This window comes from Rhipicephalus microplus, chromosome 4 (assembly GCF_043290135.1).
Source record: "Rhipicephalus microplus isolate Deutch F79 chromosome 4, USDA_Rmic, whole genome shotgun sequence".
In the NCBI taxonomy this organism is placed as follows: domain Eukaryota; kingdom Metazoa; phylum Arthropoda; class Arachnida; order Ixodida; family Ixodidae; genus Rhipicephalus; species Rhipicephalus microplus.
The window spans coordinates 142,192,387-142,219,586 of NC_134703.1; the positions used below are offsets into that span (position 1 = coordinate 142,192,387).

General features: G+C 46.6%; 1 protein-coding gene across 1 annotated transcript; it reads left to right on the plus strand.

Annotated features, from left to right (window-relative positions):
- The first annotated feature begins 350 nt into the window (after nucleotides 1-350).
- Nucleotides 351-27,167, plus strand: LOC119172892 (disintegrin and metalloproteinase domain-containing protein 10-like). Its single transcript, XM_075893181.1, has 10 exons — nucleotides 351-363; nucleotides 1,317-1,455; nucleotides 3,333-3,454; nucleotides 6,939-7,201; nucleotides 9,172-9,624; nucleotides 10,421-10,613; nucleotides 11,970-12,160; nucleotides 14,798-14,978; nucleotides 26,058-26,214; nucleotides 27,014-27,167. The coding sequence occupies exons 1-10, from the start codon at nucleotides 351-353 to the stop codon at nucleotides 27,165-27,167; spliced, it is 1,866 nt and encodes a 621-aa protein (XP_075749296.1).
- The last annotated feature ends 33 nt before the right edge of the window (nucleotides 27,168-27,200 follow it).

Sequence of the window (27,200 nt, forward strand, 5' to 3'; positions counted from 1 at the left end):
CAGTCGCCCAGTTGGACACACCTCATAATAAACCCGAGCTTTAATTTAATCTGACTGCGCAATTTAAGTATTTATCCACTGGAGATATGCATCTATTCTCGTGCATGAGTCTACCATCAGCGTACTGTACATTAAAGCGACGGAATGTATAGAACAATCAGCTGGATATATTACAGTGTCCAGGACTGTAAGTTGTATCGAATCCAATGCAACAGCAATGGTTCCCGTTCAATACTGCCACTGAAGCCCTCCTGGCTGAAAGAGCGTAGGAAAAGTGAACTATATATGCAAAATGAAACTGAAAGGCTAGCCAAGTGACTGATACTGTAAAGACCGCACCTAAAGTGGCCATGAGCGAACTTGGTGAGGGTAAATTTGCGTACTTACAGCTACTATATTCTATACGCAAGAGGAATGAATCACGAAGTTGGGACGTTTCAAATCTGATGGACATCATAGTCAAGATGCATGTCTATTGTTGAACAGCTTGCTCTGTGAAAGTTGCCTCTCGGTGTAAGGCCTATTTTCTGCAGTTTAAGTGTTGTAAGTACCTGACATAAGGTGATAGAAGTTTTCAATTAAAAAAAGATAACTCGAACAAATCACGCGCAAGAAAGTGCTGAGAAGTTCTGACTTGGTAACGTTGTCCTGCTGACGTTATCCTGTTCAGTCTTGTTAACGTTGTCCTGCGGGCAACAGAACGGACAATCAAGCGATTTGGTGTCATCCTGAACAAATATTAGCGCGCCAAAAATGGGGACGAGAATAGAGAAGACAAACTACAGCGTTGACTTGCGACTAAATTTTATTCAAAAAAAAAAACATTGAGCTTGCGCGATGCTTATTTTTCTTTCTTAGGTTTTCCAGATGTTACTTATTCCACTTCTTCCCGGAACAAAATTTAGTTTTGAGTCGGTGCTGTAGTTTGTCTTTTTCTATTCTCGTCCCCGTTTTTGTCGTGCTAATACTTGTTCAAGTTCCTGCTTGCTACCTAACACCTTCGAAATTAACTCAAAACGAAACAAAATGCATGACAATGGTTGTCTTGAAAGATAGTGGGATAATATTGTCTCAGTTGTAGCTAAAATGGCCAACTAATGTAATCACAGATGGTGTTATGCATTCATTACTCATGAGGAAGTTGTAGTAGAGTCTGCAAAAAAAAAAAAAAAAAACAGCAGAAAGCCAGCAGCTCGTTTTGGTTTCGTAAATAACCTCCCTTATGTCCCTTATTCACGCTGTATATGCATTTTGACAGACGAAGTAAAGGCTGCATATTGTAGCTGGTGACTATATTGCTGACTATATTTGTACAGATAAGCGGCTCAACATGTTCATACGTCGCTTCGAGCCCGTGTACTTCGACCCTGTGCACCGGAGCCACAGCCGGGCAAAGCGCTCCGTCGATGCCGGAGGGAGCGGCGACGTACGTGTGCAGATTCGCAGCAGCAGACGGTAAGAGACCACCCGCGCGTAACTAAGTAGTTCTCCGCTAGCCATTCAAGCGATGAACAAACCTGCGTTCGTGCGTTACAGTTGTATGTGTTTGATTAGTATAGAAGTTTGAGCTCAGTGGAAGGGATTCATTCTTGTGAATGCGTGTGCTTCACTACGTTCTCGAGAAGGACGAAAAGAAGTACAAGACTGCACATGCACTGACTCACGAACTAAAATTTATTGAAATAACAAAAAAGCAGAAAGAACTAACAAGTGGCGCTTACCTATGAACACACCAACTCCCGAAATTTCAATTTTTTTTTGTGGTGATTCATGTTCTGAATGAAAACAATATTTGGAGCGCATGCACCTAAATACCTTACGTTAGCCCTTTGTAGCTTACTCTTTTTTTTTTAGATAAACTGTAGTTGTAAGTTTGCGCCTGTCCTGTGTAATTCTTTTCCTCTTTGTCAAAGGACACCGTGAACTGCGCATGCATATTTCCAAGCGTGAGAACTTATTTGAGTGAATTACCTTCAGCGCCTAACTTATCTACCACGCACGTTCTGTCTCTTTAACTTCTCCACAACCATTCATCATGTCAAATGAATTCATTTTCGTCTTCTCTGCGTTCACCTTCGGATAATCGCATTAGTGAACAAGGGATGCTACTTTCACGAAGGATTAACGACGGGGATTTTACAGCTGCACAATTCGACTGACTGCGTTATCTATAGAACCGGCGAATTCTACCCATGAAGCATGTCTATTGTCGCAACTGGGTAAAACTTGAAAGCCGGTGTTTCGCTTGGAAATAACTACAGTCTATGTGCCGAGTGCAGTAGCACGTGGTAAGCACGTTTCTCGTTGATTTTTATTGTCACCTATATTTTCTGCAAACTTTTGACAGTACCGCAAATAAAAGATTTCTGCACTCTGCCTGAGAATCGGAAAGTCGCCCTCAGATTGCACGGCTAACTGCCGTGCGATATAATAATAATAATAATAATAATAATAATAATAATAATAATAATAATAATAATAATAATAATAATAATAATAATAATAATAATAATAATAATAGATTTTTATGCGTCCCAAAACCACGGTGTTATGATAGACACCTTAGAGGAGGGCTTCTGAAATTTCGCCCACCTGGTGTTCTTTATAGTGCACTGACAACGCCCTGTACGTGGGATTATGGCAGTTCGCATCCGTCAAAACGTAACCGCCGCAGCCGTAATCGAACCCTTGACCTCCAGGTCAGCAGCCGAGTCCCATGACCACTTTTCCACCGCAGCGGACGGCGCAGTTTTAGCTGACTTTTCGCTGCCCAAAGGCTAACGCGCCGTGTATGATGGTTTTGTTTAAGTGAAACTAGTTTGCCGTTTAGGGTTATTTACCGAACCACCACATTTTTCAAAACAATATACAGGATTCAGCTAAAATAATGATTACTTTTTGCTCATTTGCATAAATGTAAAGCTTTTCAGATTTTTTTGAAGAAACGACTCGACAAAAAAAAAAAAAAAAGGCAAGAACTAAAGGCTCCGTTATTAGAAGACACTAACTAAGTGATATAGCTGTAGCAGAAATAACGTTCCTTGTATGTAGAAACAAAGTTCTTTGCATGTAAAAATAAAGTTATTTGTATGTACAAATAAAGTTCTTTGTACGTAAAAATAAGGTTCTTTGTGTGCAAAAATAAGGTTTTGTATGCAAAAATGAAGTTCTTTGCATGAAAAAATAAAGTCATTTGTATGTACAAATAAAGTTCTTAGTATGCGTGCATGTAGTTGCAGCAGCTACCATTGATAACAAAAAAATACACGATTCGTGTATAGTGGACGGGAGAAACCTAATAAATTGCTGCAATGGCTCTTCTTCTTTTACAGGTCACTCAACTTGCATCTCACCGCGGACGCATCTGTTTTTCACAAAAACCTCGTCGTAGAGTCGTCTACAGAAGGAATCGTCAACGTTGATACGAGCCACATCTACAAAGGCTACGTTATCGGTACGTGAACGGTTATTTTCCTGAATTCACGAGTGTATATTGCATATTGCAGCTGTCGCTGAGGAAATGATGTAACGGGACTGCATCCTTCGCTTTTAGTGTATATAAATTATAGTGGGCGGCTAAAAAGCAGCTGCCTCGTAACAATATAAACAAAAAATGCAATTGTGGCTCACATCAACACAGTCTTGACTATGTAAAACTACGGCTTCATTGATTTCCGACGGAGGCGGAAATGTTGTAGGCCCGTGTGCTCAGATTCGGGCGCACGTTAAAGAACCCCAGGTGGTCGAAATTTCCGGAGCCCTCCACTACGGCGACTCTGATAATCATATGGTGGTTTTGGGACGTTAAACTCCACATACCATTGTATTATCATCAAACTATGGCTTTGTCGTCCAGTTTCCATGCGTGCGCCAAAAAATCTGTAATCTGTAGCGCTACGCGGAAATGAGAGAGGAAGTGATAACCGTGTTTCCATGCATGCACAGTTACCATTTCGTGAGTGAAGGAACTACACACATGGCGTGTTTGCGTTGTAGTACATATCAGTTGGAAGTAGCGCTCTGTGTGATATACACATTTTGTTTGCGTCGTTGTGCACTTGTAACGCTTTAATGTCACCCTGTTTCGTATGTGATGCGACAATGCAAATCCTGGTATTTTGTTCCTATACATTTCCCAGTGCTTTCCAATGTACTCATCAGCAATCGCAAGATTTTGCATCGCAGGTGATGTTTGATCGATAGTACGGGCTACTTTAAAGAGGCCCTGCAACACTTTTTCAGCATGGTCAGAAAACGCTACCGATCGGTGGTCGGGGCTCCCGAAAACAGGCGTGTATTATAGCGCAGCACGTGGTGTGGAATATACAATAACTTCTCTAAGTCAGCTAAAAATCCGTTTCTCTTCTCTCTAAAAATGACGCTACAGGCTCAAGATGACAACGACCTAGGCCTAGTATCAGCCATCGGCTGATTTGAGCATGGCGTGCATGGTGGCTACTGGGGCCGCCACGAGAGGCTGCGATTTGTCCGCGCATCTGCACGCGATCGCAATGAAGAGTCACTCATTTGATGAAAAAAAAAAGTGTTCAAGGTCATGAGGCACGTTTGACGCATTTTCTTTCCCCAAGCCGTCCCTCGCTGCTTAGCTTCCCACACTTTCGTCAGGACGAAAGAAGAGAATGAATGCGATCGATGGCAGCGTGCCATAAATGTGACCTCGCACTGGACGGAGTGGAAAATTTTTTTGAGGCAGTGAATTCGCGATACATTAAGCTCCGTCATGGCTACTTGAAATAGTGATGCAGGGTCCATTTAAGAAAAGTACATCAGCAAGCTCATATAATTTTTCGGCTATGTGCTGAAGTCGTAGGACTTGGTTGATAGCATATCTGATCTTGTAGGGTAGCGGTGATCGTTTTTTTTTGTGTGATTAAAATATCCTTGTAACATTCTTGATTGAGTTGCTATTTTATATGGTACATGATATCACAGTTGGTCGATAGGTTGGTCTGTCGGGTCCTAAGGAATTGCAGTGTCGTAGTTGCGGAACGCGCCCACGTTGGGGCCGGAAGGCTATGGTCTTCCGCCCGTTCGCGGGTAATTTGGACAGCCCTCTGTTGTTACTAGAGATTGGCGCTTTTGAGGTTCTTCCTCCTTGTCCTCTTGTTTAATAAAAGGCATGTCGTAACGAGGAACACCGTCAGAGTATGTGCGCTAACGAGAATACTCTTCGTGGCACTCAAGCCTCAGGGAAGTGTGGGTCGATGTCAGGAGCATTGCAACTAAACCTTCCTCTCGACCGGACTCTTGCCCCACCATGGTGGTTTAGTGGCTAAGGTACTCGGCTGCAGACCCGCAGGTCACGGGATCGAATCCAGGCTGCGGCGGCTGCATTTTCGATGGAGGCGGAAATGTTGTAGGCCCATGTGCTCAGATTTGGGCGCACGTTGATGAAACCCGGGTGGTTAAAATTACCGGAGCCCTTTACTACGGCGTCTCTCATAATGATATGGTGGTTTTCGGACGTTAAACCCCACTTATCAATCTTCAAACCAATGGGACTCTTGGCATTAATCTGAGCCTGTTCTCCGTCTTTGCTTCAAGCGGACAACAGTTTGATTCTTGCATCCCTGTGTGATGTGTTTGTGCGTGTTTGAAAAGTGCGCCACGCCATCAGCCTGAACCAAAGAGGACGATGAAGATGACGCTCGGTTGCGGCATGTGTGGGCTTCAACATTTTGGGCCATTAAGGTCCCTACACGGAGATTTAGGAGAGCCACTGGAGAAGAACAGCGAAGCTATAGGCAGACGTGGCCGAGTCGGGACCGAGTGCAGAAGAGGGCACGGGAGTGGCGGCCAGCAGGACTCCTGCATCAAGGTCCCAGCGGGCTCCAACCTGGACACAGAGCTTCTTCTCTTCACCTGACGTGGTCCAGGCTTCTTCTGGTCTTGTGGCGTTGGCCAAGCAACGCCTCCGGCTTCGTGTGCGAGCTGCGGCTGCCGAACGCCGAAAAGTCAATGACTTCGAGCAGCCCGACGCTTCCTTCCGTGCCAGTAAACCACGTGAGCGTCTCAAGCTAATCGCCATTATTTCCACTGCTGCACGAGTGTGTCTTCACCATTACTCGGTCGCATCAGTTGCAAGCCCCGCATCACCGCTGTCATTGTTTGCGTGAGTGCGTCCATGCTTTGGTAGCACAGCCTTCACTGCAAGCACCTCGTCCCGCTATGTCATGACAACGTTTGTTTTCCAATGAACATTTATGTAATGAACTGTTCACGTCTTTAGCCGTTTGTTCTTGCTAACCTCTTTCTAGTTATGTATGCTGTGTTTTTTGTCTGCTTTTTGTATTTTAGGGGCTTCTAAATATATTGAGTGTTGGGGATTCGGGTGGAAGCAAATGGTTTCGTCAGCTCTTTTCCCGATGATGGTTATGTCATCGGTGGTTTTTGCTTTACACGAACCTACACGAGAGCTTGCTCAATAAACAGCCTCGTGACACCCTGCCTTCAAGTGAAGGATTTTGAGTTGATGCTGGCAATATAACAGTATTCTAACTCGAATCCTTATAGACAGCTGATAGCTGACGTCATCCATAATATAGCGGTCCTGTTCAAAAGTTTTGTTCAGGTTAGATTCGTAATGTATTCTTACTCGAATCCGTATAGACAGCTGATAGCTGACGGTATCCATGATATATTGGTCCTCTTCAAAACTTCGAAAACTTTTGTTCAGGCTAAATTCGTAACGTTTATGCTTCACTAAAATTGATGTATGTTGAGCTAGCAGTCGTATTTGATCTTTAAAGGGTCACTTACGAAATTTCACTAGGCTTTTTGCCAAAAAAAAAAACAATGAAACTATTAAAGCTCTATCACATAAATCCTCTTGGCTTTCCTCGAGTTCAACCGCACCACTGTTCAAATTGTTCACGAGAAAGGGCTGACATGAACAAAGCCTTACATGTGACTTGCAGGTAAACCCCGTAGCCGGGTGTTCGGCTCTTTTTACCACGGCGTGTTCGAAGGCAGCATCGAGACCAGCTCGGGCGACAGCCTCTACGTGGAGCGGGCCAGCAGGTTCTTCAATGACAGCCGCCCTTACCACTCGGTGCTCTATTCCAGCGCCGACATCGAGTTCCCTACGTTGGCAGGCGGCCGCTGGTGTGGGCTGCATGGCGGCACCGAGCAATGGATGAGAGACACGCTGCGCAGGCTCCGTCACGTTTCACCTCAGAAGGCAAGAACAGAGCCAGATCTCTAGATTGTACAAACTACCTTCGGTTACAGAGTATCCATACCATATAAACGTTACACGGCCTCTTAAAGGGGCCCTGCCAAACTTTTTGAGCCTGGTCAGAAATCGCTGCCGATCGGTAGTAGAGGCTCCCGATAACACCCGAGCCAAATGTTATAGCGCAGCACGCGGCCTGGAATTCGCGATAAATGATCAAAGTCGATCAGCTAAATATTGTTTTAGATGCGGAAGCATCTTATACTCGCGCCTTGTAGTGCGCCGTCCGCGCCGTCCGCGCCGTCCGCACCGCTTCTCGAACATTCGACAGCTGACGCGCGCGCATGCGCCGTCGCGCCGTCGCCCACTCTTCCACCATCTGTGCATCCCTTCCTCCTCTACACACCGCGCGTGCTTCACTCCTCCACCATCTGTGCACCCTTCCTCCTCTACACACCGCGTTCGACATCTACAATTCTCCTGATTCTCCAGTGGACGCGCATGTGGCGTCGCGCTTCGAGAACATTCAACAGCTGACAGTGCATGCGCCGTCGAGCTGTATATATACTCAAGGTCGGCGCTCGCTCGCTCAGTTGCCGCTCGTCGGTTGGTTTGTACGGCGCGTCGACGTCCAAGGTCGCGGTGAAATGAATTCCAACGAATCCACAAACACAATGATCGACGTCCCTTCGACCAGCGCCGCCCTTTCGCATACGTGTGTACGTGTTCACTCATTTAACACCCCCTCCTACAACCACGTTAACCAATTTAGCCATCGACCCAAGTAAGTCGCAATTTAACACCCCATTTCACAACCACGTTAACCAATTTAGCCATCGACCCAAGTAAGTCGCACTTTAACACCCCGTTAACCAATTATATGCTCCGCATCCTCCTCAGTGTTCCCCCGAGGGAAGCTGCGGGCAATTTTTTCCTTCTCTCAACAAATCATGGAATAGGCTGAAAGATCACTCTTAGTAAGCCCATCTATCAGCCATTGGCATATTCGAACATGGCGCGTTCGGTTGTTACAGAGATCGCCGCGAGAGGCCGTCACATGTCCGCGCGTGTGCAGGCGATCGTACTGAGAAAGCCGCGTATTCGAATAAAACAAAAACGAAGTGTTCAAGGTCACGAGGCGCACATGACGTTTTTTGTTTGCCCCTCCCATTCCTTTTTGCTTAGCTTCCGGCGCTTTCGTCGGGACGAGAGAAGAGAGAATGTGATTGCAGAGTGTGACAAATTTTTGTAACTCCACTCGTACTGGACGGATTTTTGAAATTTTTGTGGTGTTGAATTTGTGAGACAACACGCTTTTGCATTTATTTCCATGGTTACCTCAAAGAGTGTTTGAGGGCCCCTTTAGGCATTAGCGTAAGACGATACGAAGGCGAAAACCTTTTTCTTTATTCAGTCGATTATATTGACTCCAGCACCTCCCCCATGTCTTTTCTCAAAAGTGCTCTGCACAAAACGTGGTTATGCAGTGACTCCAGGTTCAGCCTATTTTTGACCATGCAATAATATTGTCCAATATGGTAGGAGACTGTACGTCAAGTATCATTTCCCGTGTGTCAAGTTTGCGCTAGGTCAGTTCAATTCATCATTGAGCCAAAGATCGACCAATAATTATCAACTATATTCAATGGTGTCGGTGGCGTAAGCGCACCGCCATAAGGCAGTGTTGTGGTCAGAAGAAAGCTAAGGGTATAAAAAAAAACATATTTTTTTCAATAATTTTCTGGAAAGCCTCTATTCGTTCCCATTTGTTAAGGAAAGTTTCGGAAAAATTGGTTCAGGCCTTCTCTAAGGCTCACTTTTCACCATGAAGATGTGCTAGGTCCCTTAAGAGCCGTGCAAGAACAAATACGGATGAGTAGGTCAATTTCAAATTTTCGTTCATGCGTAAAGAGACTCAGAACTCCTGAAGTCTCAGAGCAATACTATAATTTAGCGCGTGCATTCACACTGTGCAGCGTCACCCAGCGGTGAGCCATGTAGGCCGGAAACTGTACGCCTATAGCGAAGCCATTGATGACGATGAAAATGAAAGACACTACCGCTCTACGGCGAAATATAATGAGCCGATTGGCGGAGAAGAACGTGACACCACCGTGGGGACGGGGCATGAAGAGCTCGACGATTCCCGAGATTATGCGGAATCGACAAAGAAGGCGAGGTCGAAGAATAAATACGAGAAACCTGCCAAGCCACGTCAGGAGCCCCTGTCGCGTCGCGTGTGCAATTTGGAGATTGCCGTGGACAACACGTTCACCGACAGCATCCTGCAGGATACGGATAGTGTCGTGGCGTCGCGAGAAATCGCCACGTCTGTTGTCGCCCACCTGGTGAACAAGGTGAACTCCATTTACGGTGGCATTAACTTCGACGGCATTGAAGACATCAGCTTCGTCGTGCAACACATTATGGTAAGTGTCACATGCGGTTACATTGGGTGTGTTGGATACGGTGAATGAGACATATTTTATACGTTGTAATAGAATGGTAAGGCTCCCGTGCCTGGATATTTTCGGGATGGCACGTCGCAAAGGGAGCCGTGTGGAAAGTTCTATAGGCATGGGCTCTGGGCAGCCCTTGTCCTACTACCTCAGTTTCGCGATAGAGTGTCCACAACTGGCGTGGGAAGTAGACAAAACCTGCCGTCAACTGACTTCCAGTAAGCGAAGTACCTTATATGGCGTTCATAAGAGGCACTCGGTTCCGACACATGTCAAGAGATTCTTAGAAAAAAAGTTACTATGATCAAACAGTCGTAATCTCTGATGGTATCCTTATGTGCCGGTCTAAAATAACCACATTGATATCGCCCCAGAACCTCCATTTGAACGAGTTTATTGCCAAAGTGAGGCATGCACAGAAAGCAGAGAGTGGAACCAGGCTATAGAAAAGCCATGTTGACTCCATTTCTTTGACTTCGATCATGGTGCCCATGTTCGCACATGTTACTTCCTTACACAAAGAATAAAATGCTGTCATTTTGTGATAGGTGCTGTAATCGAAAAGATAGGCAGTGCACTTGTTGCTGTATATGCGTGTTCTTAGACACTAGCTTTCTTTGGCCGTTTTCTAGTGTCAGTGATAGGCTTTAGCATGTCTTTTTGTGAAGCCCTTACCAAGTGGAGTTGCTGCAGTTTCCACAACGCGTGACATTCGGTTCACATTTGTGGCCTAAAGCGATTAGAATCGTCGTATTGCGGATTGCAGATTAGCGAGCCCGGAGACTGCGTGGGCTACAAGGCGAAGCAGGACCCGCTGTGCAGCACGTCGTTGGACCCGGCACAGCTTCTGTACCTAGTGTCGCTCACGCGCCACGACGACTATTGCCTGTCATTCAGGCTGAACTTCCGCGATTTCGCTGACGGCACGCTGGGCCTTGCCTGGATCGCTGGCGAGGAAAGTGAGGACTGCTTTTGAATGCTAATAGCATAGGCGTGTGCAAGAGGGCGGCAGGGGGGGGGGGTGCTCCTCTCCTTTCATCACCTGAAATGGGAGCCAGTCAGCCGTATTGACATAATGAGGAGCAGGGCGCTTTAACAAAACTTCTGCCCCCCCCCCCCCTTGTTGGATTTTAATCATATGTCGATTGGTAGCTTCGTCATTTGTCGGATAAATGGTAAAGCTATCGCTGTGTAAATAATCCATGGCTGATCAGTCTAAGAAACTTGGACTGAAGGAACCACAATCAGTGAACAAATGCTTCATCGCTCGTATGCCTCTCGGAAACTGATACGCAAAGAGCCAAGTGTAGTATCTTACTGTCGCTTAACAGAGCTATTAAAGCATTCAAATTCAAGTGATTTTGTGTAGTCGTAAAATAATGTGATAGTGTTTTGTGTGAAAATTGGCACTCCTCATGCAGTTGTGGAGATCCCTGCTGCGTTTCATTTACCAATAATCGACATGTACATAAATGCGTTTTTGAAGAACCTACTATATAATATTAAAGTAATATTTTGTTTAGAGGTGGCCGGACAGTTGTCCATAATTAACGAATAGGCGTACTAAACTAAGACTATTTCTACTATTGTATAGGAATGAAAAGACCACAAATATACCCGACAGGCACAAATAAGATGTACAAAACTTGGCACTTAAGAAACTACGGACTCAAGCGCAAGTGTGTCTAACTTAATAAAATGCAATATAGGAAGTGTACTATCATTAACTTCGCTATCACAGGTTCATAATTAAATGAGAAAATGAAGGTCAAGTCTGAATTATCGAATTTTTACGCCAGTCTTCTCACAACTCCATGTCAATCTGAAACCTCATATCTCGGAATGCTTTATGTTTTGACCAGAGTGGTTGAATTAAGGGTCCTGAAAGTTTCGCAGTTTAATCCCTCGCTTTCCCTCCCCACCCACCCCGAAAGCTGTCTGCACCCTACGTGGTTGGCCGCACCTTCGGGATTGGCCCACCGCTGACAACGTGGTGAAGTGTTCTGATGATGTCATCACGTGACAGTCACGTCCGCCACGTCCAAGTTTTTGTGACCTTTGACGTCAAGATTTCGTTGCAGGCTGACGTCAACACGTAGTGGTGATTTTTCACCTCACTAGGGTTGACACTGATGGCCAGTATTAGCGGTTGATAAGACATAAAAGCTTTCACTTTAAAAAAGCCGATTATGTGTGCCTCTTTCTTCTACTTCTACGGGCTAGCGCTCTTTGGTTCTTAGGTACTGTCAAAGGTTTTGGTGATCGTGGTCGACAGACCGAAATAACGAGTGGACATTTTTTGACGCTGTGTGCAGCGGGCACTGGTGGCATCTGTGAGCGGTACCGGTCGCCAGTGGAGTATGATCCCGTCAGAGGCGAATACCGACAGGCCAAGATGAGCCTCAACTGTGGAATCACCACGCTCATCAACCAACGCCAGTACGTGGGCCTACTGATAGGCTCACTCACGCTCGCCCATGAGATTGGTCACAGCTTCGGATCGCCCGTGAGTCGGAAGTTCGTACTTTTGCTTGTGCTCCTAAGAATGGCCATGCCTGCCAGTCACCAGAATAGCTCCAAGTTCACGAGAAGAAAAAAAAAGGGCGTTGTAGTTTGCAGGCATATCAAACCTTGGCTATGTTATGCGGGACACTGCTAGCGTGCGTGGTACTACAGCAAAATGATCTAACCAACCGGCAATTCTTGCAGATGTGAGTTTAAACAGTACGGCGCTTTTGTGCAGTGTCGTACGAAGATGTTGAAAATGTGTGCCGTGTTATATGCGCACATCATGCCACACCAGAAAAATATAGCGTTCCTTCAAGTATTCTATGTAAAGAAATAATATACTATCGGAGGTTTAACGGACCAAAACCAAACTATGGTTCAAAGGCCCGCCATCGGGAATGGCTTCCGAAATTTCGACAATATATGTGGGACCTCTTGCTTTCGCTTCCATTAAAATGCCACTGCCGCAGCCGCAATCGAACCAGCGGCCTTGAGGTCAACAGCCGACCACTATCATCACTGTACCATCTTGGCAGACATTAATAAACGTAAAAAATAAGTATTGTTGTGGCAACGCGCCGCAGCCCATTTCCACCATATCGGGATATTAACGCTTTCTTCACATTGCTGCAAATCATCACAACTTACATGCGTCATTGCTATAGCTTTTTAGCAAGCAGGACTGTGTTTGTGCTAAGACCGGAGACAGGCGAAAAGACAGAACAGACATGAGAGCGCACATCATGTTCTTTCTTGGAGTGATTTATTTCGCGTCTAATGCTGACCTGTACATAAAAAAACAACTTGTAACCGAACTGGCTCGGCTGTACCCATACTTGGCTCGGAAAGCAGCAATTTGCCCTCAAAATTTTGATGAGGTGTATTATACCGCTCGTCGTATCGTTTCAGTGGTCTGTAGTGTGGGCAAGCAAGAGTATGAAGTTGAGCGCGTGAGCAATGCACAAGTAATAGCGTAGCGCGTAGAAACTCTGAGACACAGGACAAGGAAAGGGACAAAGAGGAGCGCTTACTTCCAAAAAAACTTCCAACAAAATAAATTTCGTTTTAAGTTACCGCTCCTCTTTGTCGCTTCTCTTGTCCTGTGTCTTACAGTTTTGCGCGCTACGTTCTTAGCTATGTAGTGGACAAGCAGTGGGCCATACAGTGAGACCCATGGTAAAAACACCAGAGTATATAAGAGGAAAACATGCCTTCCCTCCTCAAAGTTGCTTTGCTTTTCAAGCTGAGAAACACCGCCTTGTTGTGGGTTCTAAAGATGTGCTGTTAATAATATTCTTTCAACATTTCATTCAATCAAGATGTCAATGCAGTGCTATATATTTACATAGGTGGCACCACATATCTGTTAAACTTATCAAAATGACCACGTACTTGCAAACGTTTCATTAGCACTAGGTGCGCCTAAGCCTTCGAAAGTGAACGTATACTGTAATCATGCAGCAAGGCGTAAGTCGTGTGATGTCCTTGAGATTTTGTATAGCAGCGTGAGACAAAGTTTTCTTGCAGGTCTCACATAGCCTGGGGCCGCACGAGTGGTTCTAAACACAAACATTTTAAGTCATACTCTGGAACAGAAGTTCGAGTGATTTCGTGAAACACACATCTGTGGGACATCAATGCCACCACGAGTCAGCACATTTCAGGCATTATTTATTGACTTGAAAAGCAAAGAAAACGCATTTGTGTAGAAAACGCATTGCTGATGTAAAACATGGTTTAGCTTAGTTGTAAATAGCGCAAATAAAAGTTATATTTATAACCCAAGCTAGTAAAATATTAACACAGATTCATCTTTAATTTAGTGACCTGACAGCACGTGTTACAAGTGCGATGATTCACCTGGACAGAAAAGGCATTTTGTAGATCAAGCCAGCTACTCTGGACCAGTTTTAAAATATCCCACAAGAGATCTTACATACAGAAATCTATGTTTATTTACTTACTCCTAGGCCGCATTTCGCAACAAACGAGTTTGATTCCATACTTCCAAAACGATTTTTTATTTATTTCGAATACTTCCTCTATTATTTCTCAGCATGGAAGGTACGTGGTCAATACAAATATTTATAAGTGTCTTAGACTGTTACCGGGTGACCGAGGTTTCGAAGACAGAATAAATGACGCTCGAAGCAAATATTAAAGTATACAAGCCGAAATAAAACATAATACTAATACTGGCGAGTAATATCGAATGCGATTACTCAAATCATGATAATGACTAGCGGAAATTAAACAGCTTTTGAGAATCGTGTGCTAGAAATCAATGCAGAGGAACACACTGTTGTCTCCGTGAAATATTTGTTGCTCAATAAACTTAATTCAATTCAATTCAATTCAATATTACAACTTGTGTCTGCGCTGTGCAAATTACCATGGAATTGTTCGCATTTTCAAATGCACAATCATGTTACATCTAGAAAAATCTGTTCGTATTGATTTGGCAGATTAGAGCGTGTACGTAGTGGTCCTAACAACCGAGTGTCTTCGTATTGCAGTGGGCGAATGTGTTTTCTTTTATGACCGATAAAAACATCGATGTGTCGCCTCCACACTGTATACAGCGTGGATGCTACACATCGCAGTTTTCTACAAGATGGCCGGCCGTCTTACGCAGCACGACCATGGGCACATTTGCGAGCCGGAAGGTCCCCAGGGAAAGTACATCATGTACGCCTCTGCGACCAGGGGAGACCGGCCCAACAATGACCGCTTCTCGCCGTGCAGCATCGGCAACATGAGCGCAATATTGAAGCCTTTATTCGACAGCGAGACATCGCGCGAGAATTGTTTCCTGAGTAAGTCCACCGCATGTTCAATGCGAACATCGTACGAAAGATCACTACATCTTCCATATTTACAAAAGCAAAACAGCTGGAATGTTCAGCCAGCTTCCATAAGGCTAATCATAATCATTAAATGTGTATTTGCTATCTCCCTCATGCAGCCTGTCCATCGCATTTCCTTGCGCCTAGATCGCCGCTCCAAGGATGCAGTTCGGTAGAGGTATACTAACTTGTTAAAGGGTCATCCAGTGGCTTGAGGAGGCTTTGACGAAGCAACGGAGAAAAGGAGCCGACGACCCGTTTAACGGGCGCGGAGGCACCCGAGTAACTGTCACCTAGTCGGAGCACATCATCCTCGAGGTCTAGGCTCTGACATTATCGGACTCTAATAGCCGTAATCTTAATATGGGGAACACCCCGCCCTGTGAGGCTGGGGACTTCCTACATGCCGAATGTATAAATAAATGTTATTTCTCTCTCTCTCTAACCTCTTGAATAATTCGCCACTTTATGGTGCCATGCTTCATTGAAATAATCGAAAACACCGCGTTCTCTGTATCGTAAAGCATGACTCATTTGTGCTATTCTCAGGTAGTTTGCATAATATCGCTTAATATTTGTGTTTTAAATCCGTATGCCTACAACTACAGGTTTGTAAAATATCTTGTGCGCTAAGGCTACTTTTTTATTGCTTCATCGATGTCGCCATTGCAAAATATCGACTATGGCTGTATATTTGCTTCACTGTTACTTCACCCTCTCTCTTCCCACTTTATGTAACACCCATCAAGGTGACTGAGGGTTTATGAGTGTAAAAATAAATAAATAAAGTATGCGTGTTAGCCATGCAAACCATCACACATATCTGCGACACAAAATAATTGTGTTCTTCACCGATACCTAACAGCACCGGTCCTCTAGCCAACATGCGATTGGCCCATCAAATGTGAGATGAATGCTGAACTGGATCTCCTTGGCATTCAAAGGCTCTTGTTTTTCTCCTATCTACCACGTTGTACCACGTGTCTACCACAAGCAATTCTGTTTTAATCCGTACGTCTACAACTAGAACCCTGTAATATCTCTTGTGTGCGCGAACGTTACTTTAGTATAGCTTCATCGATTACTCCAGATCCCTAAATAAAGTTCTTCTTACCGTACCACGTTGTTGGGCAACTCACAGTGTTGCTACAGCAGAAAGCACGGAGAACAACCGTTTGAGAGTCCACTTCTACTGTGTATATGTTTAAGCGAAGACGCATGCTGACTAAAGAACGAACATAAACCCAAGGTTACCGTTAAAGGCACACGGTCGCTCGCCAGTGCCCCATGTCATTGAGCTCAGGCATAGGATCCCAGTGATAACTCCGAAATATTACTAAACAAGGTTTTAATGAATGCGCAGTGCGTTGCAACACTTCGGGTTAATCAGATAAGTGACGGTAATTATCGGGAACTTAAACAGAAACTTTGCCGTCAGCATTAGTCTACATGAAGTATAAGCAAATGAACATGCTGTGGTACTCTAAAGGTGGCACGCTGTGCGATGTGGGGAAATCAGTTAGTAGAGTGGGCCCAATTGTTTCAGACACCCGCAGCAAAGGGGAGAGGGGGTGATCCTTGATGGAAGGAAAAGAAGTTTGTTTTGCAGTGCATGATAACTGTCTCTCCAATGAGGAAACCTTAACTGAAACACTGGTAAAGGAAAATAAAGGGAATGGAGATGTTGTGAAGTGTTGGAGAAGATAGTGATCGTACCCATTCAGAGGGTGGGGGACACGAGCGGGTGTAGTACAGAGAGATATGGATGGCTAGAAGCAAATCGTGACTTTTTTCCCAGTATATTCAGCTATAGGAGGGGGGGGGGAAGTGGGGAGAGGTCACGCCGTCATGAGTGAATTGCTGCAGCTGATCCCCCTGTGTGACTAAATAAATGTCTATTGTAACGCACTTTTCAATAAACTCTTTTAATAAGCTAACGTAGGCTGGGCGAACTTGTGCCCGAGAATTATAGCACAGCTAGATTGTCTCGAGGATTGCCTTCTGCCTCTTCTTCTCCGTTCTTCTTTTCTTTCAACCCGGTTCGCGCGCAGCTGGGTTCCGCAGGCTCGTGCATCGCAAATCATCTAGAAGGCACAAGTATTTGCTAGCGCGCGTAATTTGAAGTCACATTGTGTCATTGCCCCCCTTTCCAGAGTGCATCGTCCCGATGCTTGTGTCAAACTGGTTGCATGGCAGTCATTCACAAACCCTCGTCGGGGATGTCGTTAACGTCAGAGAACGTTGTATCTTCAGCGTTTCATTGCCTGTCGTGATATGGTTTCATCCTGACTACATGCACAGTTTCCGTGCGATGCCGCCGTCGGGATGAAATATCCTGTCCCTCTGGCGTAACTTCGTAGTTGAGCGAGCCGACGCGGCGGAGCACTCTGTACGGACCGAAATAGCGGCGAAGCAGTTTTTCTGACAGGCCACGTATTCGTACAGGAATCCACACCCATACTCTGTCTCCTGGTGCGTACTGGACGTCTCTTCTTCGCAGATTGTATTGATGCGTGTCGGTTTTCTGCTGTTGGAGAATGTGATATCGTGCCAGCTGTCTAGCTTCTTCTGCTCTTTGTATGTAGTCGTGAACGTCATAGTAATTCTCGGGCGTCTCGTCAATAGATAACATTGCATCTAAAGGTGCCGTTACCGTCCGGCCAAAAACAAGTTGGAATGGCGTCATCCGTGTTGTCTCTTGCATCGCAGTGTTATAGGCGAATGTTGCATAGGGTAATATTTTATCCCAAGTATGGTGTTCTATATCAACGTACATTGACAACATATCAGCCAGCGTTCTGTTCAGTCGTTCCGTTAGACCATTTGCTTGAGGATGATATGCCGTCGTTTTTCTATGACTGGTGTGCGTCAATTTCATGATACATTTCATCAGGTCGGCCGTAAATGCAGTCCCTCGGTCCGTGATCAACGCTTTTGGAGCTCCGTGCCGCAGTACTATGTTGGAGACGAAGAATTCGGCTACTTCAACGGCTGATCCTTTAACTAGAGTCGCTGTCTCGGCATATCTGGTTAAATAGTCGGTCGCAACTATTATCCACCGTTTTCCCGATGATGACGTAGGAAATGGGCCCAGTAAGTCCATTCCCACTTGTGTGAATGGGGCTTCTGGTGGTTCTATCGGTTGAAGGAGACCTGCTGGTTTTAGCGGTGGCGTTTTACGTCTTTGGCAGTCCCGGCAGGTTCTGACATAGTGTCGTACAGGGCTAAGCAACTTCGCCCAGTAGTATTTAGTGCGGATGCGTGCTAACGTTCTGCTTACTCCTAAGTGTCCAGCTGATGGATCGTCGTGGCAAGCCTCCAAAATCTCTGGTCGCAGAGGTGAAGGGACGACAAGCAGGAATGTCGCTGTATTGTTGTCAGTTCCTTTTATACAGGATGTTGTTTCGTAGGACAAACGCTGACAAGGCACGGACAAAAGGTCGTGGAACATCGACAGACTGTCCTTGTAGGTACTTGATCAAGAGGAGTATCTCAGGGTCGGATCGCTGCTGATGTGCCATCTCTGATGGTGTCACAGCTCCCAAGAAAATAAAATCTTCACCATCCTCGGTGGAAACAGAAGCAGCAGGTTGAATCGGAGCACGTGACAAGCAGTCCGCATCACTGTGCTTGCGACCTGACTTGTACACAAGCGTGATATCATACTCCTGTAATCGCAAGCTCCATCGTGCAAGCCGTCCACATGGGTCCTTGAGATTAGCCAGCCAGCATAGCGAATGATGGTCGCTTATAACTCGAAAAGGCCTAGCATATAAATATGGTCGAAACTTGCTGATAGCCCATACCCCGGCAAGGCATTCTTTCTCGGTCGCTGAGTAGTTCACCTCAGCTTTCGAAAGAGTGCGACTGGCATACGCAATGACTCGTTCTTGTCCGTTTTGCCATTGGATGAGCACGGCCCCAAGACCTAAATTGCTTGCATCCGTGTGGATATCGGTTTCCGCTTCCTCGTCAAAATGCGCCAGAACAGGATGGCTTTGAAGGCACTTTCGTAGTTCATTAAAGGCATCCTCTTGTTCGGCAAGCCATACGAAAGGCATTTCCTCTTTTGTCAGCCGTGTCAGTGGTTCAGCAATTCGTGAAAAATTTTTAACGAACCGTCGATAATAGGCGCAGAGACCTAAAAATCGCCTAACAGCCTTTTTGTCTGTTGGCTTCGGCAATCTTGCTACGGCCTCAGTTTTTGCAGGGTCTGGGCGGACGCCTTCTTCACTGATGACATGGCCGAGAAAAAGGAGCTCACGGAAGCCGACATGACATTTCTGCGGTTTTATCGTCAAGTCCGCTGATTTGATCGCAGTGAGCACGGACCGGAGCCTTTCCAAATGTTGCTCAAAGGTAGCAGAGAAAACTACAACATCGTCGAGATAAACCAGACATGACTGCCATTTAAGACCACAAAGCACTGTGTCCATCATCCGTTGGAATGTGGCGGGTGCTGAACAAAGGCCAAAAGGGAGTACCTTGAACTCGTATAAACCGTCCGGTGTCACAAACGCTGTCTTTTCGCGATCTTTTTCGTCCACTTCTATCTGCCAATACCCACTTTTAAAATCCAATGAGGAAAAATACCTGACATTTTGCAGCCTATCCAGAGTGTTATCAATTCTTGGCAGAGGATAAACATCCAGTTTGGTGACGGCATTCAGCTTCCGATAATCAACGCAGAAACGTAAGGTTTGGTCTTTTTTTCTTCACAAGAACAACAGGTGACGCCCATGGACTTGATGAAGGCTGGACTACATCGTCTTTGAGCATTTTTTTAACCTGATTACCAATAGCTTCTCTTTCTTTTGGTTACATTCGCTAGGGATGCTGGTGTATTGGCCTCACTGACTCGTCGACAATGATGCGATGTTTAGCGACAGGAGTGCGTCGAACCTTAGATGACAACGAGAAACATTCGGTGAATTCCCTTAAAAGACGCTCTATTTGCTCTTTTTCGCTTGGTAGTAGGCCTGGCTCGAAGTCGATGGCTGCAAGGACAGACTCCACGTCTTCGAAATCAGAATCATTGCTTTCAAAAGTTCGCAGCTCCGTAACCTGGACGAAATCATTCAGACTGGCGATGACGGTTCCTTTTGCAACGTGCTGCACCTCATTTCCAAAGTTTGTGAGTAGAACATTTGCACATCCGTCACGTAACTTAACAAGGCCTCGTGCCATGCAGATTCTTTTTTGGAGTAGTAAGGCAGTGTTGATGTCAGCAAATCCTTCGAATTCACTGAATGCTTTGTTGTTTACTGCGACAGATATGCTCGATCTTGGCGGAACCATGACGCCATCATCTGCAATACCAAGGTCATATATGTTTTCTTCAGTTTCAAAGGTACCAATCGCGTGCCTAGTCGAGAATGAGACGGAAGATTCTCGCAAGTTAATTACAGCGCCATTAGCTCGTAAGAAATCCATGCCGATAATCAAGTCTCTTGAGCATTCCGGCAGCACAATAAAACTGACGACGTACGTGAAACCCCATATTCCTATTCTTGCTGTGCATATTCCGGTAGGGTCGATGAGGTGCCCTCCTGCTGTGCGAACTTGTGGTCCCTTCCAAGGAGTCAGCACTTTCTTTAGTATTTTAGAAAGTCCGCTACTGATCACTGAATAATATGCGCCGGTATCTACCAGTCCGATGACTTTGTAGCCGTCAACGAACACACGTAAATCGGAAACAACGTCACTGTCGAAGCACCGGTTTCTGAATCGGTCGTCGTTCAGAGTCAGCAATGGAGGTTTTTCGGCATTAGCGTCGACAGCGGCCTTGCCTCCACAGGTCGCTGACTCTAGTTTTCCCGACGCGGGCTTGGGGAACGAGACCTTGGGGAGCTTGCTGAAGGTCGGGGGTTAGGCGATCTATACCTCCCCGTTGTCGTTACCCGAGGTTGGTGTCGTTGGAAGCCACTTGAGGTTTGACGACCTGACAGGTATTCTTCAATTTCGAAGGGACGTTCACCATTTCGTGGTCGAGGTGCATTAACAGGAAAACCACGGAGTCCTGTCTGGCGGTAGTGGCACGTTCGGTAGAGATGACCAGGCTCCCCACAGTGGTAACACAGCGGTATCCTGTCGGGAGTGCGCCAGACATCGCTCTTCTTTAGTCTCCTCTCTGGCGTTGGCTGCAGGGTGCTCGGCGGCATCGGGTACTGCATAGGTGTAGCCGCCGCGACGTCCGCTCGTCCTGGAGGTCCTCGTAGTAGCACATCAGCATACGTCATTCTCGTCTTCTGTTGTAGTGGCGGCCCTGGCTGTGCGTTGTTCGAAGGTTCGCGTACCACCTGCCTGACCTCCTCACGGATCACATCGGCCAGAGACGAAAGCATTGGAGCGTTCTGGTCAAGACGCTGCCTCTGCAGCTCTTCTCGCACAACAGACCGCACCAGCTCACGTAGTGCTTCCTTGCCGTTACCGAAGGCTGGTGGCAACATGTCCAAGGAAGTGACGATCGCATCCCGGTTGTATAACCTTGCTCGCTGTTGTAGCGTCCTTTCCATTGTAGTCGCCTCGGAACGAAACTCGGCGACGGTGTGCGGCGGGCTTCGAATTAGTCCGGCAAAGAGTTCTTGCTTCACGCCTCGCATCATATGGCGCAGCTTCCTGTCTTCGCTCATATTTGGATCCGCTCGGCGGAATAAGCGAGACATGTCTTCCAGATACATGGCGACAGTTTCGTTATTGCGCTGATTTCTTGTCTGGAGCGCAGCTTCAGCTCTCTCTTTGCGGTCTCTGTTCGGAAAAGCAGCGAGCAGCTCCCGTCGAAAATCATTCTGACCGGAAGGTGGCTTCGTGGTTTTCATACCCCCGCCGCGGTGGTCTAGTGGCTAAGGTACTCGGCTGCTGACCCGCAGGTCGCGGGTTCGATTCCCGGCTGCGGCGGCTGCATTTCCGATGGAGGCGGAAATGTTGTAGGCCCGTGTACTCAGATTTGGGTGCACGCTAAAGAACCCCAGGTGGTCAAAATTTCCGGAGCCCTCCACTACGGCGTCTCTCATAATCAAATGGTGGTTTTGGGACGTTAAACCCCACAAATCAATCATGGTTTTCATACCACGTTCGTGCGCTATCTTCCAGTGCGAAGTAAACACTTCCAAGTTTGCGCTCTTCCCCATATCCGTTAGCCTTTGCGACGCGTTCAAAGTGCTCAAGCCAGTCCTCTGCGTCCTCGTAGCTTTCACCGTGGAAAGGCTTTGGTAGCATTGGCTGGTTTACGACAATGTTGGCTGGAGTGACCTGAGCTGTCATGTCAGTTGCGTACCCGTTCACAGCCGTTGATGTTCCAAGCGAAGTCGATAAAGGTGAAAATTCAGGACCCTCACCACGTAGGCGTCGACTGCAGCGCTGATGAACAGGTGTCAGCTCGTTGGGTCGAAATCGCTGTGGTTCTGGACTGTGCTCCGTCACTCGAGAGGGGCTTGGCATCACACCCAGCACTTCCACCAGATTTGTAACGCACTTTTCAATAAACTCTTTTAATAAGCTAACGTAGGCTGGGCGAACTTGTGCCCGAGAATTATAGCACAGCTAGATTGTCTCGAGGATTGCCTTCTGCCTCTTCTTCTCCGTTCTTCTTTTCTTTCAACCCGGTTCGCGCGCAGCTGGGTCCCGCAGGCTCGTGCATCGCAAATCATCTAGAAGGCACAAGTATTTGCTAGCGCGCGTAGTTTGAAGTCACATTGTGTCACTATAGAGTCCCGCTTATGCAGTCCTCAATGTTCTGTGAGGGCGGGGTGACAGGCCATCCATCTAATGACGACACCCTTGAGTAAATTTGTGTGCATACCCACTAGAGGAGAAAATTTCGCCGACTTAAGCAGTACTTAACTACTGCTGTCTGCCTATCAAATTGCAGACAGGCTGTCACTACGCTCTGCAAAGATGGTAAGGCGGCTGGCCGTGCCGTGTCCTAGTACTTGAACGTCCGCATCGAATGCAGGGTGCGCTGTGTTCGGTTTTATCAGGACCGTCGGGCACGCACCGGTATTTGAAAAAGGGGGATGGTGCTTTGACCCGACCCTCGGTTGTGTGCGTACGCAATAAGGTAGCCACTTTGCGCTCTCTTGAATTACAGTACACTCCTTCTAGTGCACTGTACTTGTATCGTTCATTCCCCAATTCATCTATGGCCCTTCGCCTTGTTTCTTCATGGGTCGCAGAAACAAGCTCGTTTCCTAACTAACTACGACCATCTTCAAGAAGCGTCGTGCATGCCCATAGTTGGAAGTCTTCAGAAGTGGCTTCAAGGGCTCAGCGACCCAAGATGGCTGGCTGCTTAACGTGGTGTTGGGCGTTCCATGTCCTAAATTCAAGATACTTATCTCAGAGTCATGGACTTCTGATCAGTTTCGGTTTCGCGTGATGTGTCGCATAGCGCCGCGCAAAGGCAAATTCCTGTAACCATTGTCACGCACTCTCCCCTAATAAGGAGCAGTCCCTTCCCCGTTCTCGGCTTCGCTTGACGCACCCCTTGTCTTCACCGGACAGGGCATCCGGCTGCGATACAACGTTCATGATGTCATCCATTGGCAGATTTGGAGCATTTGCAGTAATAATACTTTTTCTGTTCTACGTGGAGCAACAGTTCCATTGGAGAATTGATTGCTCTGTCGCCATGCTCCGCGTGTTGCAGATCGCGTTGTCTCAAAAAGAGGAACAATGCGCCACAATCACCCACTTAACCAACACCGTTCGTCCAACAAGCTTTGTTAAAGTTTATTGTGGGTGATGTGTTTGCGATTGCTTGTGTGCCCATGACAGCATGTTTTTTTTAACCTAATTATTGCGCGTATGCTTGCTGTCATACATCTACGACTAACAAAACTCCCAGCCTTATACTTTGCGCAGCCAAATAATACAGCCCCGCCACGGTGGTCTAGTGGCTAAGGTACTCGGCTGCTGACCCGCAGGTCGCGCGATCAAATCCCGGCTGCGGCGGCTGCATTTTCTATGGAGGCGGAAATGTTGTAGGCCCGTGTGTTCAGATTTGGGTGCACGTTAAAGAACCCCAGGTAGTCAAAATTTCCGGAGCCCTCCACTATGGCGTCTTTCATAATACTACTATGGTGGTTTTGGGACGTTAAACCCCACATATCAGTAAATCATATGAGGAAGATTTATATGTCACTCTAAAATCAGCGCAATGTTAGGAGGCGGAGGTAAATGATGCCGTACACGACTTACGTGTCACGATTATCATGTTTGAATGTGTCGTTTAGTTTCGTCATCTATTCACGTCACGCAATACCACATTTAGTATATGTGCAGCTAGCGAAACGGACGTGAGCCAGCTATGAGTGGAGTATGTTGTCATGTTCTTACATGATACGCTTGTCAAGAATATCATGTTTGCACCAGTCATGTATTTCGTCATTTATTGACGTCACGCAACACCAAATTCGGTGTGTGTGGAGGTAGCAAAACGCCGCGCCCCATATACTCCAATGTTGCGTTGACGTGTGCGCACGCTGGGCGCAGCGACGCTACTTCAGCAAAACGCGAGCACTCTATAGTCTGAGGCCAGGCGCGACCAGCGTCCGTCTACGCGGCTCGACGGCAAATGGCGCGAAGTGCGACATACTGCATTTTGCGCCGATGCGTTACCCAGACAACACTGTGTCTCCCTCTTTTCGTGACGGAAGGACGCCGGACACGCTGAAGCACGCATGCGTCAAAGCAACGCAGCGTGGTGCGTGCCTGCGAGTATATAGCTGGACCGGCGTGGGGCGTGGCAACGCCGGCGTGACGCTCTGATTGAACGCTGGCAAGCACGCGAACCGCGTCACGTCGAAATGTATTGGCGCCTTGATTGTGGTATGTAGTCATCTTCTCAACTGACACGCATCTCATGATTATTATGTTTGCACCATTCACATACCTTCGTCATCCTTTGACGTCACGTAATACAAAATTTGTCATATGTGAGGCTAGCGAAATGGCCGCAAGTGCATCATGAGTGTTGCATGTAGTCATGTTGTTACGTGACATGCATGTCATGATTATCATGTTTGGATGTGTCATTTACTTATGTCGTCCGTTCGCGTCGCGCGATTCCGAGTTTAGTACATGTGACGCTAGCGAAATGGCCGTGAGCGCATCATGAGCGTATCATGTAGTCATGTTGTTACATGACACGCATCTCATGTTTATCATGTTTGCACCAGTATCATACTTTTGTCATCCATTCACGTCCCGTAATACGAAATTTGGTATAAGTGAAGCTAACGAAACGGCCGTAAGTGCATCATGAGCGTGGCATGTAGTCATGTTGTTACATGACACGCATGTCATGATTATCATGTTGGGGTCAGTCGTTTCTGTTCGGCATGCAATCATGTTTCCAGTTTTGCAACATGCCATGTGAACGAAACCACCGCAAGAGCTGCAGGACCACGAAATGTAAATCATGACATTCATGACATACAAGTCACGATTTTCATGTTATGACTGGACAAATATGCTCTTCATGCAGTCATGTTATGCCATACCAAGTTTGGTATTGATACCATTATCGAAACGGCCAGGAGAGCTAAAAGTCGTTGGCGGCTAGATAGATAGATAGATACGCTCAATGTCGCCGAAGTTCGCTAAAAAATGCTTCGCATTTATATTCACGAAAAATGACGTTTTAGCAGTCCACATCACGTTAGCGCTCTTCAAATCACCCGCCTGAAAGCGGTCTTTCTTACGTAATTGTTGCCATTCCCAATGTTGCCCTCCTTTACATCGCGGCCGCCAACACTAGTAGCAGCATATCGGAAGTAGCGATACAGGGCCACCGACATAAGCGTTTCGCGTCTCTTGCGAAACGGGTTATTTTTTGTACGCGAGGGCATTAAAACTGCGTACCACAGGAACCCCAGAGGAACTGCGCACCACAGGAGACAGCCACACAAAGTGTAACCTGAGTGAACCTTGAAACAAAAAAAAATGCACGGCCTGCCTTCCTTGAAATTATTGCTTATCCTTAGTAATACGGCCAGTCAACTGTGAATAGGAATAACGCGCGGCGCTATGTGGTGCGGTCATTTGCAGGGCACAGTGGTCCCGTGTGCGGGAACCAGATCGTCGAGGGTGATGAGCAGTGTGACTGCGGCGCCACTGAAGCCGAGTGCATGGACAAGTGCTGCTACTCGAGGAACGCGGACAACAGGTCGCTCGCCTGCCGCCTCAAACCATCCGCCAAGTGCAGGTGAGTTACACCGTGCGTGCACCATAAGCGTGAGCAGGGTTTCCCTTCAGGGAGCTCTAAGGTTCGTCACAGCGCCTCCCTCTCTCCCCTCCCTTTTAATGTCAAGGTATGGAGGTTGCCTTTCCGCCCCCCTGTCACACCCCCCTCCTCCCCCCATACGCATGCCTAAGCTGTGGTGTACTTGCACATGTGTACGTACGTATGCCTCGATTCCTGCCAACGTGCAGGACGAAATACGCATATTATTAAACCACTGAATATATCATGGCAAAAAAAATACCAACACAGGCACAGAAACATTAGATAATTCTTTCACTCGTGACACTCAATTCTGCAGTAAGCTGCACACATTTGAATATTTCCCGGTAACTACTACTGGTCACAGCACTTAAAGTAAGGATGAAGTATTATTCTGACATAGTACTGCATAAAGTATGAAATGTAATGATTGGTGGACCTTTGTTTATTTCCTTTATGAGTGTTCACTCTGACCAGCTCTCTTGTTTACCCGCCGTAGTTAATGAAAAGTAAAGAAAACGCGAAGCGTAATCATACAGGAAATAAATAATTGAAAGCAGATAGTTCTGTGAAGCTGCGAATGATTTCGCAGATAGCCCTGTCAAGCTGCGAACGATTTACAAGAAACGGACATCCTACACCTCGTGCGATTGCCTAGCTTTTCCAGAGCTTTTCGGGCTCGCGAAATTGGTTCACCTTCCCGCAGACATCGCAGACAGCGTTGCTTACGCTTCGCGCTGCGCTAATAGTGTTTGTTAATTGTGTTGTATGTTTTCCGCAGCCCCACAGAAGGCGCCTGCTGCACGGAATCTTGCGACTTCGTGCCGAAAGGAGAGCTCTGCAGCGAGGAGACTGAGTGCACAGAGCGGTCATACTGCGAATATCCTTTAGCGCTGTTACATGCAGTCGGGAGTGCATCAAATATGTGCACCTAGAAGGTGTTAGGTCAAGGACGATAGAATCGAATA

Excerpts from the sequence above, each read along its gene's own strand:
- LOC119172892 (XM_075893181.1), top strand. Across the intron at positions 1,456-3,332 it reads CAGATTCGCAGCAGCAGACG|GTCACTCAACTTGCATCTCA; the intron begins GTAAGAGACCAC and ends CTTCTTTTACAG. Across the intron at positions 7,202-9,171 it reads GTCACGTTTCACCTCAGAAG|CGTCACCCAGCGGTGAGCCA; the intron begins GCAAGAACAGAG and ends CACACTGTGCAG.